The 16,675-nt window shown below is 42.9% G+C and overlaps 1 protein-coding gene across 1 annotated transcript; it reads left to right on the top strand.

The window, feature by feature from the left end:
* Positions 1-611: 611 nt before the first annotated feature.
* NADK3 (NAD(H) kinase 3) lies at positions 612-14,473 on the top strand. The gene is made up of 5 exons (XM_086779167.1): positions 612-829; positions 12,395-12,640; positions 13,133-13,213; positions 13,512-13,663; positions 13,774-14,473. The coding sequence occupies exons 1-5, from the start codon at positions 740-742 to the stop codon at positions 14,147-14,149; spliced, it is 945 nt and encodes a 314-aa protein (XP_086635293.1). The 5' UTR covers positions 612-739; the 3' UTR covers positions 14,150-14,473.
* Positions 14,474-16,675: the final 2,202 nt, after the last annotated feature.

The following is a 16,675-nucleotide window of genomic DNA, read 5'->3' as shown; positions in this document are numbered from 1 at the left end:
GATGTCCTCTTGTTGTTTTTAGAGAATGGGGCTATGGTGGAGGCCTTGATTCATCACAACCAGACACCCTTGATGTTTGCTTGCAAAAGCATGGCAGTCGCTTGCATGGAGCTGTGGTGGAAGGGGGAGCTAATGTCCTCATATTTGATGCATCTCGTGGGAGGACTTGCATGCATTACACTGCAAGCAGTGGGCACCTCCCCCCTTCAGATACTCTTGATGCAACCTCAGATTTGGGAGCACACCTTTGCATTTTGCGGCCCAAGGTGGGTCAACTGAACGAGTAACAAAGCTTTTGGCATGGGTGCCAAGTCCATTCAAACAGACACTCACCAAATCATCATCTTCAACCGATACATTGATGGACCGAGGATGGACCCAAGTGATTCAACAATGCCCTTTATCTTTAAAGCACACTCATTGATAGTCATGCTAAATTGCCAATGGAGACACAACCTAACGGTGTTGAAATCCCAAGCATGAGGTGCTGGGTTCAAAACGTGCTGGCTGTGGTGGACGGCGAGAGCAAAGCCTATAAACGTATCTCCGTGTATGAAGAATTCTTTGACCCACTCAACCTTCATCTCAAAAAATACACCCCCACATAGGCGAATAAAAAAGAAGGTCATACTAAAAAGACATTCTTCGATTTTAATGGCACCAGACAGTGAAGTTAGGTCTAGTTGAAGGTATAACCTAGGCTTAGCAAAGTGTGTGTTACAGACGTAAGGAGTAACCGATGCGTCGGGTCCTGCTGCTGCTGAAGAGAAGCGCATTTGATCTCTACGTCAGGCGGCATCAAGAAACCTCCATCACAGCTCTGCACGAGGTACGCCTTTTATCACTAATTTCAACCTAAGCTCACGTAAACAAGAGAATAATTTCTCTTTGAAGGAGCCTGTATTTGAGAGAGAGAGAGAGAGAGAGAGAGAGAGAGAGAGAGGGCTACAAAAATGAGAGCCATTGCTTAGACCTGTCTTCTTCAAAGGAAGGCCAAAAAGGATAGACCTAATCATCACTATTTCAACCTGAGCTTACATAAGCAAAAAAAGAATTTCTCTACCGAGGAGCCTGCATTTGTAGAGAGAGAGAGAGAGAGAGAGGGAGAGAGAGAGAGAGAAGACAAACGTGAGAGCCTCTTTTTTAAAGGAAGGCCAAAAAGGGTTATCACTAATATCTCAGCATCATATGACAAGGTGATGAGCCCTATTTAACAAAATTAAGTACAGCCGTGCCGGTGCAGCTTCCACCAGCTCCATCGTTGCATTGCAGCATGCACATTCATCAACTCATGCGTTGCTTTTGCCTATGAGAGAGAGAGAGAGAGGACAAAAATGAGAGCCTCTCTTCCAAAGAAGGCTACAAAAGGTTATCACATGACACCTCATTATCATATGACAAGGTGATGAGTGCTATTTAACAAAATTAAGTGCAGCCCTGCCATTGCCACTGTGGTGTGGCTTCCACCAGCTCCATTGTTTCATTGCAGCCTGCACATTCATCAACCCATGCATTGCTTTTGCCTACGTGAAGTAACGGAACATCACTACACCTATGCGAGGCATGATGATGTGTCTCTGGCATCCATTTTGAGCTGTTTTAATAACGTTTTGGTGGTCCTTCCTTTGGATAACTGCAAACTGCGGCCTTGATTAGTCAAAGGCATGCCCTTGGGTTCATTGTAGCAAGACACAATGCTCTAAGCCTTATAAGGATTATGTTCTTGTTTCAATATTACATGACTATTTTAATGGGTTAGTATTTTCATGAATCTGGGATGGTCCGGAAAAGTTGCATGAGCTTGTGTCAAGTGGCTCAGCCATGCGCGACTAGTGCTATGTAACACCATAGTTGGTCTCCTAGAGGCGGAGTAGGGATGCTTTCAAAAAGTTTGTGTGCTATGAAGTTGAAATTCACTCCCTTGTTTATACGTAGCCAAGAGTTGTGTGATGCTTATGTAGGATTGGTAGAGAGCTTATGCATACAATTTGGGGTTGGGAATGCATACCCTAACTCTAACCAATTGGATTGTCACGTGTAGTTTTAAGATGGCTCAATGCCTTTAAGCTATGGTGGTTGATTTGGTTAGATGTATGCTGAGTTGTTTAGAGATGGCTTCCTTGGAGTGAGAGTGGAACTAGAGAGATCCCAGAGTAAGAATGGCCCATTATATGACAATTTAAGTACATGTTCAATGTTCATGTCCCAAAGATCACTGTGCACTCCAACAAAAATGTGCCCAATCACATCCACGATCCCTCTGAACAACACACAAGATGGTGGGAACCAAGTTGGGGAACTGATGGAATTCCTTCGTCAATGGCTTCCAAATTGGCATCTATCAGGGTCATGGACATGTCATATATCCATGATTAATTTACGGTTGGTGTACGAAGGATGTAGGATTATACATATGTGGTAGTGATCGTGTGAACGGGGCTTACTAGGGGCACTTTTTCCCTCTACACATTATAGAGGTTCCCCCCCCCCCCCCCCCCCCCCGCCCCCCCCCTGGACATTTGGTATGTCCGGACACCTATACTTTTACATTTCAGGTTTGTACTTAAGGTACTTGTGGTTGTGCAAATCTTATCACTTCATTCTAGTATATCCACACTTCCAAGCTCTCTATTGCTTCCTACTTGAAAGAAAGAGAAAACACCGGTTGTAGGCAAAAGCACAAACTATAGAAGGCTGTAGACAGTTGATTATTGCTGAAAATGAGCACGAGGGAAGCCCGTAGGTGCTTACAACCATAAGAGACTGTTGTAAGAGCTAATGACCTCCAGCAAATATGCAAGAATGAGATGAAATATGAGGAGAAGGTTGTGCTCCCTTATGTATCCCTCATATGAGCTAGTCGGCCAACTGTAGCAGGCCGACTGAAGTCGTGATGCATATATATGCTGTAAAAACCCTAAAAAAGACTCATAAAATGGTGGAAAAATCCTAGATGATGTCTGCAATCTTCTCTCTCCTTTGTCTTAATCATGTTTAAATTAGCATCTTGTTCCTAATCAAGCGTAGGATAGTCCGATTGAAAGTACCCTCTATGTCAAGGTGGACGAAGAGGATTTGATTGTGGTCATCCTCTATGTGGATGACATGCTATTCATTGGGACAAGTGAGGATAGAAATGCAGCATTCAAGGTTAATTTGGAGGTCTCATTTGAGATGTCAGATCTTGGCCTATTGCACTTTTATTTGGGCATACAGTTTATGCAGACAAATGAGGGCATTGTGCTACTTCATTCCAAGTACATAAAGGGGATGTTGGGAAGGTTTAAATTTGAGGATTGCAAGCCCATTTCTACTCCGGTAGAACCCAGACTTAGGTTGAGCATGTATGATGCAGGAGAGCCTTTACACATATTATAGCCAAACTATGGGCTGCCTCATGTATTTGTGTAATACAAGGCCAGACATACAGGATGGAGTATCTTAGTTGAGTAAGTTTATGCACAGCACAAGGTCAAATCTGTGAGAATATGTGAATATGAAGCGGAAGCAAATAGAGATCAAACAAGAGAAACTAGACAGCCAAGAATTGAAATGTATTGAATCAATTATGAATGAACAATACCCATGCTTATATACATATCTGTAGAGCCAGTCGGCATGTAGGACTAGAAAACAAATGTCCACGACTGAGCCATAAAAAATATGGAAAAAATCCCTAATTAGATCAGATAAATATTTGGATAAAAGGGGAAATAAAATGGGATACAATGGAGATTAAATGCTAGAGATGACATGTCCAACACCTCCTCTCAGCGTTAGCACAGGAGTCCGCCGACTCCCAAGTGGTCAATAGTATCTCGAGGAAGAGGTTTGGTGAAGAGATCAGCAAGGTTGTCTTGAGAAGGACAATACTCCAGTGTATTGATGCCATTGGCGACCAACTCATGAATGAAGTGAAAGTGGACCTTAATATGTTTAGTCTTGCCATGGAAGGATGAAGTTCGAGCCAACGCCAAGGCACTCTGGCTGACTGTAAGAATACGGATCGGATAATCCGAGAGTACATTAAGATTGCTCAATGTTACAGGCATTGAGCTTGATTGTGATAACGCACAATAGGGCCTTCTTTATACCTTTATATGGTGAGAATCTTTAGCATCCAATTCAAAGAGTAGAGAGAGAGAAGAGAATGAGAATGTAGAAGACGACACAGTATTGGGTCCCAAATACCCACTGAAGGCCCCCCTGCAAAAAGCAGGAGTATTTGCTTATATTATTCTTTGGAGAATGTTGTACAATACTCGAGTAAACAAGCGGTATGAATGCCCAACGCAAGGACGAGGAAGACCGTACGTCGACTGAGTATCCACCTAATCCGAGGCTCTGCTGAAGACTCTTTTGGCCACTGATGCAAGTCCAGATAACTATAGGACTGCACTTGCATATATGCTGGCTGAATGTGAAGAGGAGCGTCCTTGATGCCTGGAGAGTCTAGATGCTGACTTGCTTCTGCACTTTCTATTGAATACCTGAGTATTTTGCGTGGTAGTGAGGCACATGTATTTATATGCCCTCGGTGTGCTGGTCGGCTGCTTGAGGAGGTTGTCGGTCTATAGGAATTCTCATGATTGGCCTTAAATGCCCAGTCGGCTGCTCTTATTTCCCTATCGGCTGTTGGTTAGGCTATAGGGCTGGTTGGTTGCTGGCCTGGCCGACCCAGTCTGGCTTGGTTGACTTGTGGTCATGCCTGGCCGACTGTCATCAAAGCCCACCAAAGGGCTGGCCGACTGCCCTAGGTGTATGGCAAGGGTTTGAATACCTTTTGCAAGGCTAGTCCACATTGGGGCTACCTTGGGGCTGGCCCCTTCTATATGAAATGAGTCTAAAAATGCCTAATCATGCATCTATGACTATGGTTGACATCTACATGCACTTGTATGATGAGTTCTCCAAGTGTGTTAAGAGGACTGACACTTGACTGACCTCTAAGGCTCAGAGGCTGACCTACGTAGTTCGTGCTTGACTGTCCCTAGACCGAGGGATCACAATGGGGTCATGGCGTACGACAAATGTTCCTGAAAAAGGTGCTACTTCTGTACAAATGTTGCATTGATGATCATGCCAGTGTGTCATTGTGTATCCTAGTGCAAGGTGCATGTGACATTCCCTCCTACTTAACTTGGCGGCAGGTTTAGGGCTTCCAAGTAGTCCGCCAACAACTGGAGGTACTCTTGAAAGAACTCTTCATCTAGTCAAACTGCTTCATGGGTTCCGTGGTCTTTAACCTTCATGTAAAACTGTCGTATTCTTCGACCGGACCCATGCTTCCATTTGTGGAGGAGAATTTGCTCTGGCTCTATGACTTCAGCTTTGTCGATCATATCTGGTTGTTGGTCTTCTGATGTATCCTGCAATGCTGGACCTACATATGGCTTCAACCAAGAAACATGAAAGACATTGTGCATAGTCCAACTTTCCGCCAACTTTAACTTTAAAGAGACTTCACTTAACTTTTGAATGATTGGAAATGGGTTGAAACTTTGGAATGATAGTTTGGGACAATGCTTGCCCACTTGCTTTAGCCGTTGTTTCATGATGCGGAGATATATCCAATCCCCTTCCTTAAAGTTGTTATCTTGCCTGGATTTGTTGGCTTGTCGGGTATATGCTTCTTGAGCTTTGGCAAGGTGCTCCTTAACTGATTCCATGATTTTTGAGAACGTCTCGTTGGTTTTATTGGCCTCAAGAGATAGTGATACCTGTCTCGTCAAAAGAGATGAGAATTGGTGACCAAATGCTATCTCATACGGTGTTTGGCCAATACTCGATGAGTGAGTATCATTTAGGATTGCTTGAACCATAGGAAGATATTGTTCCCATTTCGACTGCTGGTCATGGCAGTATGATTTAAGAACGTCAAAGGCCAATTGATTGTATATTTTTGTTTGGCCATTTGTTTTGAGAATGGAATGCGCTGGACAATTGAAACTTAGTCCCAAAATTGTCAAGCAATGCTCTCCAAAAATGGGACGTAAATTTTGGATCTCTATCTGATGTGATAGTCCGTGTGGCAAACCACCAATGGGGTACCAAAACTGAATGAACAAGCGAGCTATCTGCTTGCATGGGATGAGCATGCAAAACTTACTGAATCTGTCAATAATTGTCATACACTATGTGTTTCTAGATCCAGCTTAGGTGAGAAGAGGGCCTATGAAGTCCATACTGATGTCGTGAAAAGGGTCCCAGGAATAGGCAAAGGCTGAAGTAACCTTGCCTGTTTGGTATGAGGAACTTCCACTTTTTGACATATTTGGCATGCTTGGATGTGTTGGTAGACATCCCGTCACATCTTAGGCCAATAGAACGACCTCTCTAACTTCTCCAAGGTCTTGTTGATACCCCTATGACCCCCAACAAGAGAATCATGGGCATCGTGGTGGAGAAGGACTTCGCACTTTTCTTTGAGTACACATAGATGGTTCTTGAAAAACAACCAACCATCTTGTATATTGTAGTGGCCTCGTTTTGAATGGAGGGCCAACTGATATTGAGTCTTGAACTCTTCCGAATCCGGATACTGTGCCTTCATATTGTCCAAGGCTTTGCCTTGAGTTTCTTACACAGTGGACTCTTGCAATGTTTGAACAACGCGCTTTCGGCTAAGAGCATCGGCAACGGGGTTATTTTTGCCCGGGACGTATTCAATCATTCCCCCAAATTGTTGAAACAATTGACTCCACTTGGAGTGTCTGTCACTCCATTGGGCATTGGACATGGTTTGGAACCATTTAAGTGCCTGGTGATCTATCTTAACTGTGAAGCTCCTCTCGTAAAGGAGGTGTTTCATCACCCCCAAGAGCTCTTTGTCATACACTAAATAATTCTTTTCGGCGTTATTCAATTTGCGGCTATAATAAGCCACTGGCCTACCATCTTGCTATAAAACAACTCCAATGGCAAGGTTACTGGCATCGGTAATCACCTCGAAAGGATCATCCCATGATGCCAACTTCAAAACGGGTGACTCAGAGGCAACTTTGTTCATTGCTTGGAATGCCTCTAGAGCCTTGCCCATAACGGACACTTTTTGATGACGAGTCTTCACACCCTTGAGCAAGTCAGTGAGAGGTGTTGCAAGGTCAGAAAACTTGTCCATGTGTGTGTTGTGTAGGCCTGACAAAGATCCACAAATGAGCGGATTTCCTGGGCTGTAGTGGGAACATCCCAACTGAGAATGGCTTGTACCTTTTCAGGGTTGAGGCTAATACCTGATGAACTGATGATGTATCCCAGGTAATGGATTTCCTGAACTCCAAACTCACTCTTCTTGGCATTGATAAACAACTCATTATCTTGCAAGAGTTGCAAAACCTGTGCCACATCTCGCTCATGCTACTTTGCAGTCCCTAAGAAGATAAGAATGCCATCTAAGAAGATGAAGACGCATTTGCCAATGAGATCGCGAAAGACTCGAGACATCATTTCGTTGAACATTGCTAGTGCTTGGTGAGGCCAAAGGGCATCACCACAAATTCGTAGTGGCCACAAAGGCAGTTTTTGGAATGTCGGCCTCGAAGATCCGAACTCGATGGTAGCCACTCTTAAGATCTATCTTAGAGAAAATTTTTGCACCGTTGAGTCGTTCTAGGATGTACTCTATTCTGGGCATGGGGAATCTATTCTTAACTGTTAGCTTATTGACCGCCCTGTAATCCACACATAAGTGTGTGGACTTATCCTTCTTTTGGACAAATAGAATGGGAGCGGCAAAAGGTGAGAAAGACGGTTGGATAAATTCGGACCAAAGTAGCTGGGCTAATTGCTGCTCTAGCTTGCTCTCCAATGCCTTAGAAAGGCGGTAGGGGAACTTGCTTGGAGTTTATGAACCAGGAACCAATTCTATGTGATGGTCCTTAGGTCTACTGGGTGGGAGATTGGGTGGGAGGTTCGCTCGCAGCATGATGTTGTTGTATTGAGACAAAAGACCAGCCATCCGCTGCTCCCCTGCGGGTGCTATTTGAACTGCATTAGACTGAGAGTGGACATATAGTAACGCACACTCTGCTCATTTTCGGATGGCTCGTTGGGCCCGAATGTAGGAAATGAGTGGAATTCCAGGAATGCTCCAATCCTCGCAAATCATGAGAGGCTTAGGAAAACCTTCAACTCTAGTGAAAGTGTCTTGCCTCCAATCAAGAATGGGTGCATACTATCTAAACCACTGGATCTCGAGGATCATGTCACACCCACACCCTAAAAGAGGGGAGACAATGAAATCCTGGTGGAATGTGGTCCGCTGAACTTGAAACTCAAACTGTTGAGCTTTATGAGTAATGTGTGTATGTAGACCAGGGGTAAACCCGTCCACATCTAGATGATAAGGAACCAAGGTACAGCTGGGCCAACTATGGAGAGATGGCATCTTCAAAATTGCCCATGTCAAAGAAGACAATGAACTGTTGTCCCTTTGCAGTGCCATAGGCACGGATGAGAGTCTTTGTCTTTCCCTCAGTCTCACCCTCCTGTTTATCATCAAATACCACTAGTGGTACTGAATTCAAAGAGGGCAAAAGGTGAATGGCATTCGAGGCTGATGGCAGAGGTGTGGATTAGGCTGCTACGGTTGCTATTGTAGAAGTGGATGCCTTGGCAGACTTTTCAGCCTGAAACTTAGTGCAATCTTTCTTCCCGTGTCCCATAGTGTGATAGAAACAACCATTCTCTGTCTTGGACTGTGTCTGTTCATCCGGCTGGAGGTAACCTCCAGTGATACCCTCCTTAGCTTTTTCCTTAAGAGTCTTCTTGGGCGTAGAATCTTTTCTATTGCCCGATTGAACCGGAGAATTTTTCTTGTGGTCCTTTTGGTCTTTGCTGTTCTGAGCCCCCTTACCTTGGGTAGATGACTGTTGTTGGGGCTTTGTATGTGCTTGGGCTTACCTCCGTTCAGCATTAGCTCCTTGTTCTGAGCGAGGGTTAGTGCCCGTGCATAAGTCTGAGGCTGAAAATTCCTCATTGGGTACCTAATGGTAGTGTCTAAACCTCGAATGAACTGCTTGAGCTTATCTTCTTCCAATATGCCCAACTGCTAGGCCATTGTAATGACCTTGTTGGAATAGGTCAAAATAGGGGAACCACCCTGTCTGGGTTTGTAAAACTCGTCCTCAAGATTGGTCATGTACTGTGGTGGAAGAAAACGGGGTTTGAGGTCAGCCACGAAGGTGGTCCAATGAAAATGGAATTGGCTTGTGATGGGGTCTGTGTGAAGATGTGACCAATGCTGCCACCAAGTAATAGCTTCCCCAGTGAGTTGGGGTGCTGCTACATGGACTTTGTCTTGTGGATTTGTAATTTTAGCTATAGGAAAATGTGCTGCGAATTGATGAATAAATTGAGTAATAGCAGCATGATCACACTTACCATCATACTTACTAAAATTTGGAGAGGCTTGTATGACGGTGGTGGAGGACGAGGCATTCGGAGCCTGCTCAAGGAGGGCCGCCAGAATCTGTGCCATCGTTTGTTGATCCTAGATTTGCACAGCCTCTCAGTCAAGTCTTTGCTGGAACTCTCAATCGGCTTTTTCTTGACGGTACTGGATTGCCTCATATTTGGGTGTGGCTTCCTTATTCCTTTGTTCCTCCGCACGTCTCAGTTTTTTCTCTTCTTCTGCTTTTCTTTTTGCTTCTTCGTCTTTTCTTCTTTGTTCATCCTGTCGATCTTCGTCTTTTCTTCTTTGTTCCTCCATAGTGAGAAGGACCTGTGCCAGATCTCTTGGTACCCACAAGATCACACAAGGAGCTATGGAGGATGAAATATCATCATCATGGTGGAGAGAGAGAGAGAGAGAGAGAGAGAGAGAGAGAGAGCGCTCAAGTGTGAGAGAGATTGCACAACTTGATCTACACTCTCAGCCGAGTCTCGGATTATGATGAATGGTGGAGTTACGTCCCTAGTGTCCCTTACTCGCTCTTTGCGGCAAGGATGTCCATTGAGAGAGAGAGATAGAGAGCTCAAGTGTGAGAGAGAGATTGCACAACTTGATCTACACGTCTCATTTCATCTACACTCTCAGCCATGGATCTTAGTCTCGGATTATGATGAATGGTGGAGTTACGTCCCCAGTGTCCCTTACACGCTCTCTGCGGCAAGGATGTCCGTTGAGCCCTTTGCTATTTGCTTTGGTTACCCATCCCATGCTTACTTTGCTTACTCAGTTGGCTCCGGAGTGGGAGGTGGTTGGGCTAACTCTGCCTTCAGATCAGCAATTGGTTGGTCAAGGCACTAGCTGATGATTCATTTATGTTTCTTAAAGCCAACAAAGCCAACGTTGAGAGGGCAATGGCACGTCTTTGCGAAAGCTTCTGGGTTGTATAAAAATACCCAGAAGTCAGCCCTTCTTAGTTGCAGAGAGAGATTTACAGGAGCTTGGTTGGCAGGGTCATGTTGTGCTGTGTGGGACCATTGTACGTCACTTGGGCTATCCTATCGGGGTGGATGTCACCAACAAGCAACTTTTAGAATGGATTTTAGGCCGTATTGGTCTTTTTGCATATGCTTATATACTATATAGGCTGCTGTAGCCTGCTGCTTGCAACCTTCTGCCCTTTTTTTTTTGGCATATGCTTTTATAGTTTGCACTGTGGAGTCTGTGCAGCTATAGCCTATGGCCCCTTAAATACCATGGGTGTACTGTGTTGGCAATAGTTATTAGGGTGTAAAATTAGACTTTTTTTCTACAACTAAAATGGGGATTTTTCCCATAACCTAAGCAGGGTCTCAGGTTGTAGGCAACATGGTATTTCTCGTGCAACTTTGCAAGAGGGAGAGAAAGTATGTAGGCTCAGGCTCAAGAAAATGGAGGTGCACGATCCTAGGCACGGGCTAGTACTAGTGCGATACCAGCAGATCATGAGGATGAGGCATTTGAGGAGGACTCAACCAGTGGTAGTGAGAGTGAGGATGAGCGTAATGGAGAGGATGATGAGGATGATGGGCAGGAGGATGAGTCTTGAACTCTCATGAGCTTTGAGTCATTATCTATGTACTTTTTTTGGATTTGGTGGGACATTGTGTGATTGTCATGACTCTTGGAAGTCATCATGATTATCTTTATTAAGATGTTTTTTTTATCTTTGTGTTAAGTGAAGTACCAGACTCTTGGCTGCCCGGTATCATGTATGAAATGTGGATTCTAGAGAGATGAATATGGGTGTTGTTTTCTAGCATTGAATTATTGTTTACATTGAATAATAATGAATCCAACGTGTTTTCTCATGAGGCATGTTTTTCAAGTATTTTGTTTGCAGAAATAGGCTGTGGCCTAAACACTTATTTCTTGTACTATTGTACATTCTATAATATATATATATATACATATGTATGTATGTATGTATGTATGTGTGTGTGTGTGTGTATATATATATATATATATATGTATGTATGTATGTATGTATGTATGTATGTATGTATTTGCATTTTTGTTTGAAACTTTTTTTCGTCGTTTCAAAAAAATATGAAACTTCTGAAATGTGTTCGAAACCTGTTTCAAATCAGGCGTTTCTGAAACGTGTTCGAAACCTGTTTCAAATCAGGCGTTTCTGAAACTCTTGTTAACTATGCGGGTAATTCTATTGGTTGAAGGATTTTTCCAAAGGGAAACTACCCATCTTCCATCCACCCTTGGACCTTCCGGATATAAGGCAATAGTCATCCGGATTCAAGTAATAGTTGTCCGAATATTGACAATAATTTGTCAGATATCAAGGACAGAGACAGATCACAAAATGCATCACTGCATTTTTACAACCTAGAGGTCAGGTATCAAGGACAGAGAGCATCTGCACAACCTAGAGGTCAGGTTCGACTTCCTTTGCTAGAGATCCGGGATTGCACACTGTAAGCGTCGCATCTCCCCAGTCAGCTAAACCAACCTTTTTGAACAAAGTGCCATGAGTGTTGTGGTATACTAGGGTTAGGATTTAGCAAAGTTTGCTGGCCACTGTGAGCGCTATTTGCAGGAAGGGGCAGAGGCCCAAGTGAAGGTGAGAGTAGCAATTCACAGGGGTATTGTTGGTGTATGCATGTGAAGCCTTGAAGCATTTAGCATATCATATATGGGAGTGACAGGCTGAGAGCAAGTGGAGCCAGTACGAATAACACAGGAATGGGAACTGTCATTATAGACAGACGGCCCATTTAAATTATAGTTCAGCAGCCGTAGAAGTACAAGGGTTGTTATTGAGGTGAAAGTTGCTATCATCTAGTTATTGTTATTTTCTTCTAACGACTGATGCTAGGAGGCAAACATGTGGACATGCTGAAATATGAAAACGTCCATATGTGGCCTTAATATCAGGGAGGAAAGAGGCTCTCTTGTTCATGGAGGAAAAACTTATTAATGTTTAAACGAATGTGGTGATCCTTTGTACAGGCAGCTGGCAATCTACAAGACCGGCATACGGTGCATGAGGCTACAGCCAAGAAGTGCAAGGATGTCCTTGACAACAAGGGTTTTTCTTGGAAACTTCTTTTTCGGGATGAGCTGCAAGAACCCATCAAGAATGTCGATCTAGTTGTCACTGTTGGCGGTGATGGGACTCTTTTGCAAGCTAGCCATTTTCTGGACAGCTCAATACCTGTTCTTGGCGTCAACTCGGATCCAACACAAATGAATGAGGTATGCGGTTTCAATCTTAACAATCACACAGATTTTTGATAAGAGGCACAGTTACTACCTTTTAGGATAGAATATGAAGGAACCCATCACATAACACCCTACCAGTTTTTAACACACTCAACTCAGGATGAACAGTCTCCTGAACTCGAACAGTTGCAAAGTGCAATCTTGGCTGAGCTGGATCCACTAGCACGGCTCTAACAGGACTGGGTTCTACACCTGTTTTAGATTTAATGCTAAGAATGGATAGCGTTGTATGGACCTTTAGGTACACCCTCTCTCAAGAAGGATGTTCATTAAGGATACCTTAAAAGGATAGTTGTATATAATGTTCACACAGCAGATATGCTATCCGTATATTGTGTGCAGGGAATTGTTTGTTGAATGACTGATGCTAGTTTTATACTAAATGAAATGGTTGATGCATGTATCCTATTGGAGTGCATTTCTATTTAACCCCGAATTGTTGAATTTAATTAAAAATTTTTGCAGGTGGAAGAAAAACTGGAAGAGTTTGATGCAACTCGTAGTGCGGGCTATTTATGTGCTGCAACAAAAGATACTTTTGAGCAAGTAAGATTTAAACGTGTTTTGATTTAAGGGGACCACAACTATGGATATGCAATTCAAAGTAGGAAAGAGTTGGAAAGGTCCTCTTTTTCTTTGTGGCCCTCTTTGCCCTTGCTATCATCTCAAATTAAGGCCAGTTACAGAACCTTGCCACTGGGGGTGGGGGCGGTGGTTGAACGGACAAGAGTGCATCCTTCCCTGGAGTGCAGGCAAGGTTCTGTAACCAGCCTTATACTGGTGCTAGTTTTGGACTTTTTCTGTTTTACTAGTTAGAAACGAGTTTTAAAAAACCTTCCTGAAGGTTTTGCAAGAAATCCTCGAAGAGAAGAGACACCCACTACATCTGCACAGGATATCAGCACGCATCAATGGCAACTTTTTGAAAACGTATGCCTTGAATGACATTTTACTTGCCCATCCTAATCCTGCTGCTGTTACACGGTGTACGTTCAGGTAACTTATTTTTCAGAAATTATGGCTAACTTAACTTTGATATTTGAATCTTTCCCTACCCCTGATAATGTTGTTGATACTGATTCTAATTATTAACGACATTGGTACAGGATATGTAAGAGGCTGGCTTCAGAGTCTGTGTCCCCTCTGGTTCATGCACGCTCAAGTGGATTGCGGATATGCACCGGGATTGGATCAACGGCTGCTATGCATTCTGCAGGTGGATACATTATGGCACCATCATCTACAGATTTGCAGTATATGGTCAGAGAGCCTATTACACCCCATCCCTTACATCTAAACTTCATGCATAGATCTATCAAAGCAGATGAGATGTTGCATGTAAAGTTTAGTGGCAGGCAGGGGAACGCTTACTTTGATGGGTCGCACATATATTACCGTGTTGGGTTTGGAGATGTTATTGAATTCTCGACAGAAGCACCCCATCTTCAAATCTTTTTGAAGGATCAAGTTTTACACATGTGACGTGTTTCTTCTTGGAGTACCTCTTGTACATACAGAGCATGTATGATGGAGAGTAACGAGTATTTTAGATGGTTCCTTGATGGAGAGCAACGAGTAAGGAAGTGCTCCCATATTATAGACTGTTTTCCTCAACTTGCGTCAACTCTTGTGCAGATGGGAGTGGGTTTATATTGCATTGAGTTAGGCCACCTTTCTGCCCGCACACTTTCTGTGTTTCATCTTCCAAACTAGAACTAAAGTTGTTATATTTGAAGCTTGTTCAGACCGCTGTCATAGCCTCCCATAGGGTGGATGCTGTTTATTGAATGGCCCTTTTTTATTCAATGCAATTTCTGGGCATACCAACAAGCTATGACATCAGGGACCGATGTGGTGGGTTAGCTGTTCCTGTTTTAAAAACGAGTCTCAGCTGCCCTGCCCCCCATGATCAAAACAAGAACAGCCTCCCCACGGCTGTTCCCTTCCTCTTAATTTGCAGTTTCTAGCAGTTGTCTCGCACCGACGTTTGTCTTGCTATCACCTCTACTCTCAAGAAAAAAAGATGATTTGTAACAGCCTCCAGATAGGTGAAAATGTTGTGTTCTGTTTCTACTATTTCTACCTCCCCCATTGTTTTGCAAGTGAATCCTCCTGTGGAATTGATAAAGGTGTGATGAGTGCTCAAGAGCTTAAATGCCAAGGTGCAGAATTCTCTCCTTACATGCGAAAATCGACGTTGTCTAGCATTTTATTGAAGATTTGAGGAGCGAGATGAAGCATTAGTAAATACTTTTCAAGAAAGCACTTTCAATTTTGTTGTGTATTTGATGTAATTATGGATGTAAAGAATGTAAAGCTCTCGTTCGTGGGCTTTCAACAAGCATGAGATGCATAGGCATTTGTTAATGGAATGGGGGGGAGAGTGTGACGAACAAGAGATTGTAAGCCCACGAACAAGAGCATTGCAATCTCTTTGAAGTCCATAATTACAATCTCTGTACAATGACAGACTCTCTCCCATTCCATAAACAAATGCCTTTGCATCTCATGCTTGTTGTAAGCCCATGAATTTCAAGAGCTTTACAATCTTTTTGAAGTCCATAGTCACATCACTTCACTACAAGGATAAACACCCCACATTCAATGGAGATTTTGACAGAGATTTTGGCATTTGTATAGGTGGAGCGAGGTATCCTACTTTTTTTTTGGTTGTTTCTACATGGTAGGTTGCCCATCAACTAGTGGGGATTTATTTTTGGCATGGCCAAAAATTGATTCCTCTTGTCCTAAATACCCAACTCTTTCTGGGACATTGTATCATACCTTATGGGAGTGGAGAGGAGCATGGAGGATCTAGGTATCTATAGCCCAGATTTTTCATAGATTGAGAGTGATTCTTTCTATATTTCTTGGCGTGCTATTGTACGGCGGTTTACTTGGTCTGTGGTTCACATCCGATTATACTTGTTTATAGGGATATAGGTCAAAGATGTTTGCTTCAGGATATCCCCTAGTCATGATACACACCACCTTCATTGAGTATTGGCACCACATGGGAGATTATTATTGGTATCACGATTGCATGTTTGGAAGACTAGAATCTTAGAAGCCTTTGGGTGTATTTAGGCTAATGACACTCAGTGTATTTTTAGTATATAAAGTGATATCATTCACACTCTTTTGGCCGCTTGAGTCCTCATACATGGATCTTCTAGAGTTCTAGAGATAGTGCAACAGATTAATCATAGAGTGGAACTATAGTATCTTTTTCTCCTCTACACTAATGGGGCTTTTATGGCAGTATCCTGTTGCGATCTCTTTACCTTTAGTAGGCAAGGAGATGTTTTATGGAAGCATACTGTTGAGATCTCCCTACCTTTTGTTTTAAGATCTTTCTTTGTATGATTTTGTTTTATTTATGGAAAAAAAAACAGTTTCAACCAAGTGCCATGGATCTTCATTGGAAATGGTGTCTTGTCATCAATCCATGACATGGTGGGGCCGTACCAAAACTTTGTGGGAGGGGCTTTTGTCATGTGGGTTAATCTCGATCATTAGGTCGAGGTTTGCTCATAAATTTAAAACCTTGCAAGCATTATGGTTCTTGTATTTGTCATAGCCGGTATTTGAAAGGATCAAGGGATTTGATGGCAAACATATGAACCAAACTGAGAGGTATAATATGTATTCATTAAAAACAATGGTGAAGAAGCCCAATTAACAAATGGACCAACTAAAATGTAAATTGGTTTTATGTAACTCCTCGATAAGAGGCTTGTCTTTGTTGGGGAGGAGAGAGAAGGATAGAGTTATATTAGTATATGTAGAACACCAAAATATTATAAGAAACACAATACATATCATAAAAGGCCATCTCGGTTTTCATTAAAAACAATGGTGAAGAAGCCCAATTAACAAATGGACCAACTAAAATGTAAATTGGCTTTATGTAATTCCTCGACAAGAGGCTTGTCTTTGTTGGGGAGCAGAGAGAAAGATAGAGTTATATTAGTATATGTAGAACACCAAAATGATATATGAGAACAC

The sequence above is a fragment of the Cibotium barometz genome, chromosome 40 (assembly GCF_041138505.1).
Source record: "Cibotium barometz isolate CiBa-2024 chromosome 40, ASM4113850v1, whole genome shotgun sequence".
Taxonomy (NCBI): domain Eukaryota; kingdom Viridiplantae; phylum Streptophyta; class Polypodiopsida; order Cyatheales; family Cibotiaceae; genus Cibotium; species Cibotium barometz.
Note: the sequence above shows the minus strand (reverse complement) of the source record. Positions and strands in the feature narration are given on the sequence as shown.

Coding starts and splice junctions, on each gene's coding strand:
- NADK3 (XM_086779167.1), top strand. CDS start 740: ATGCGTCGGGTCCTGCTGCTGCTGAAGAGAAGCGCATTTGATCTCTAC. Junction 830..12,394: donor CCATCACAGCTCTGCACGAG/GTACGCCTTTTA, acceptor TCCTTTGTACAG/GCAGCTGGCAATCTACAAGA. Junction 13,664..13,773: donor GTTACACGGTGTACGTTCAG/GTAACTTATTTT, acceptor ACATTGGTACAG/GATATGTAAGAGGCTGGCTT.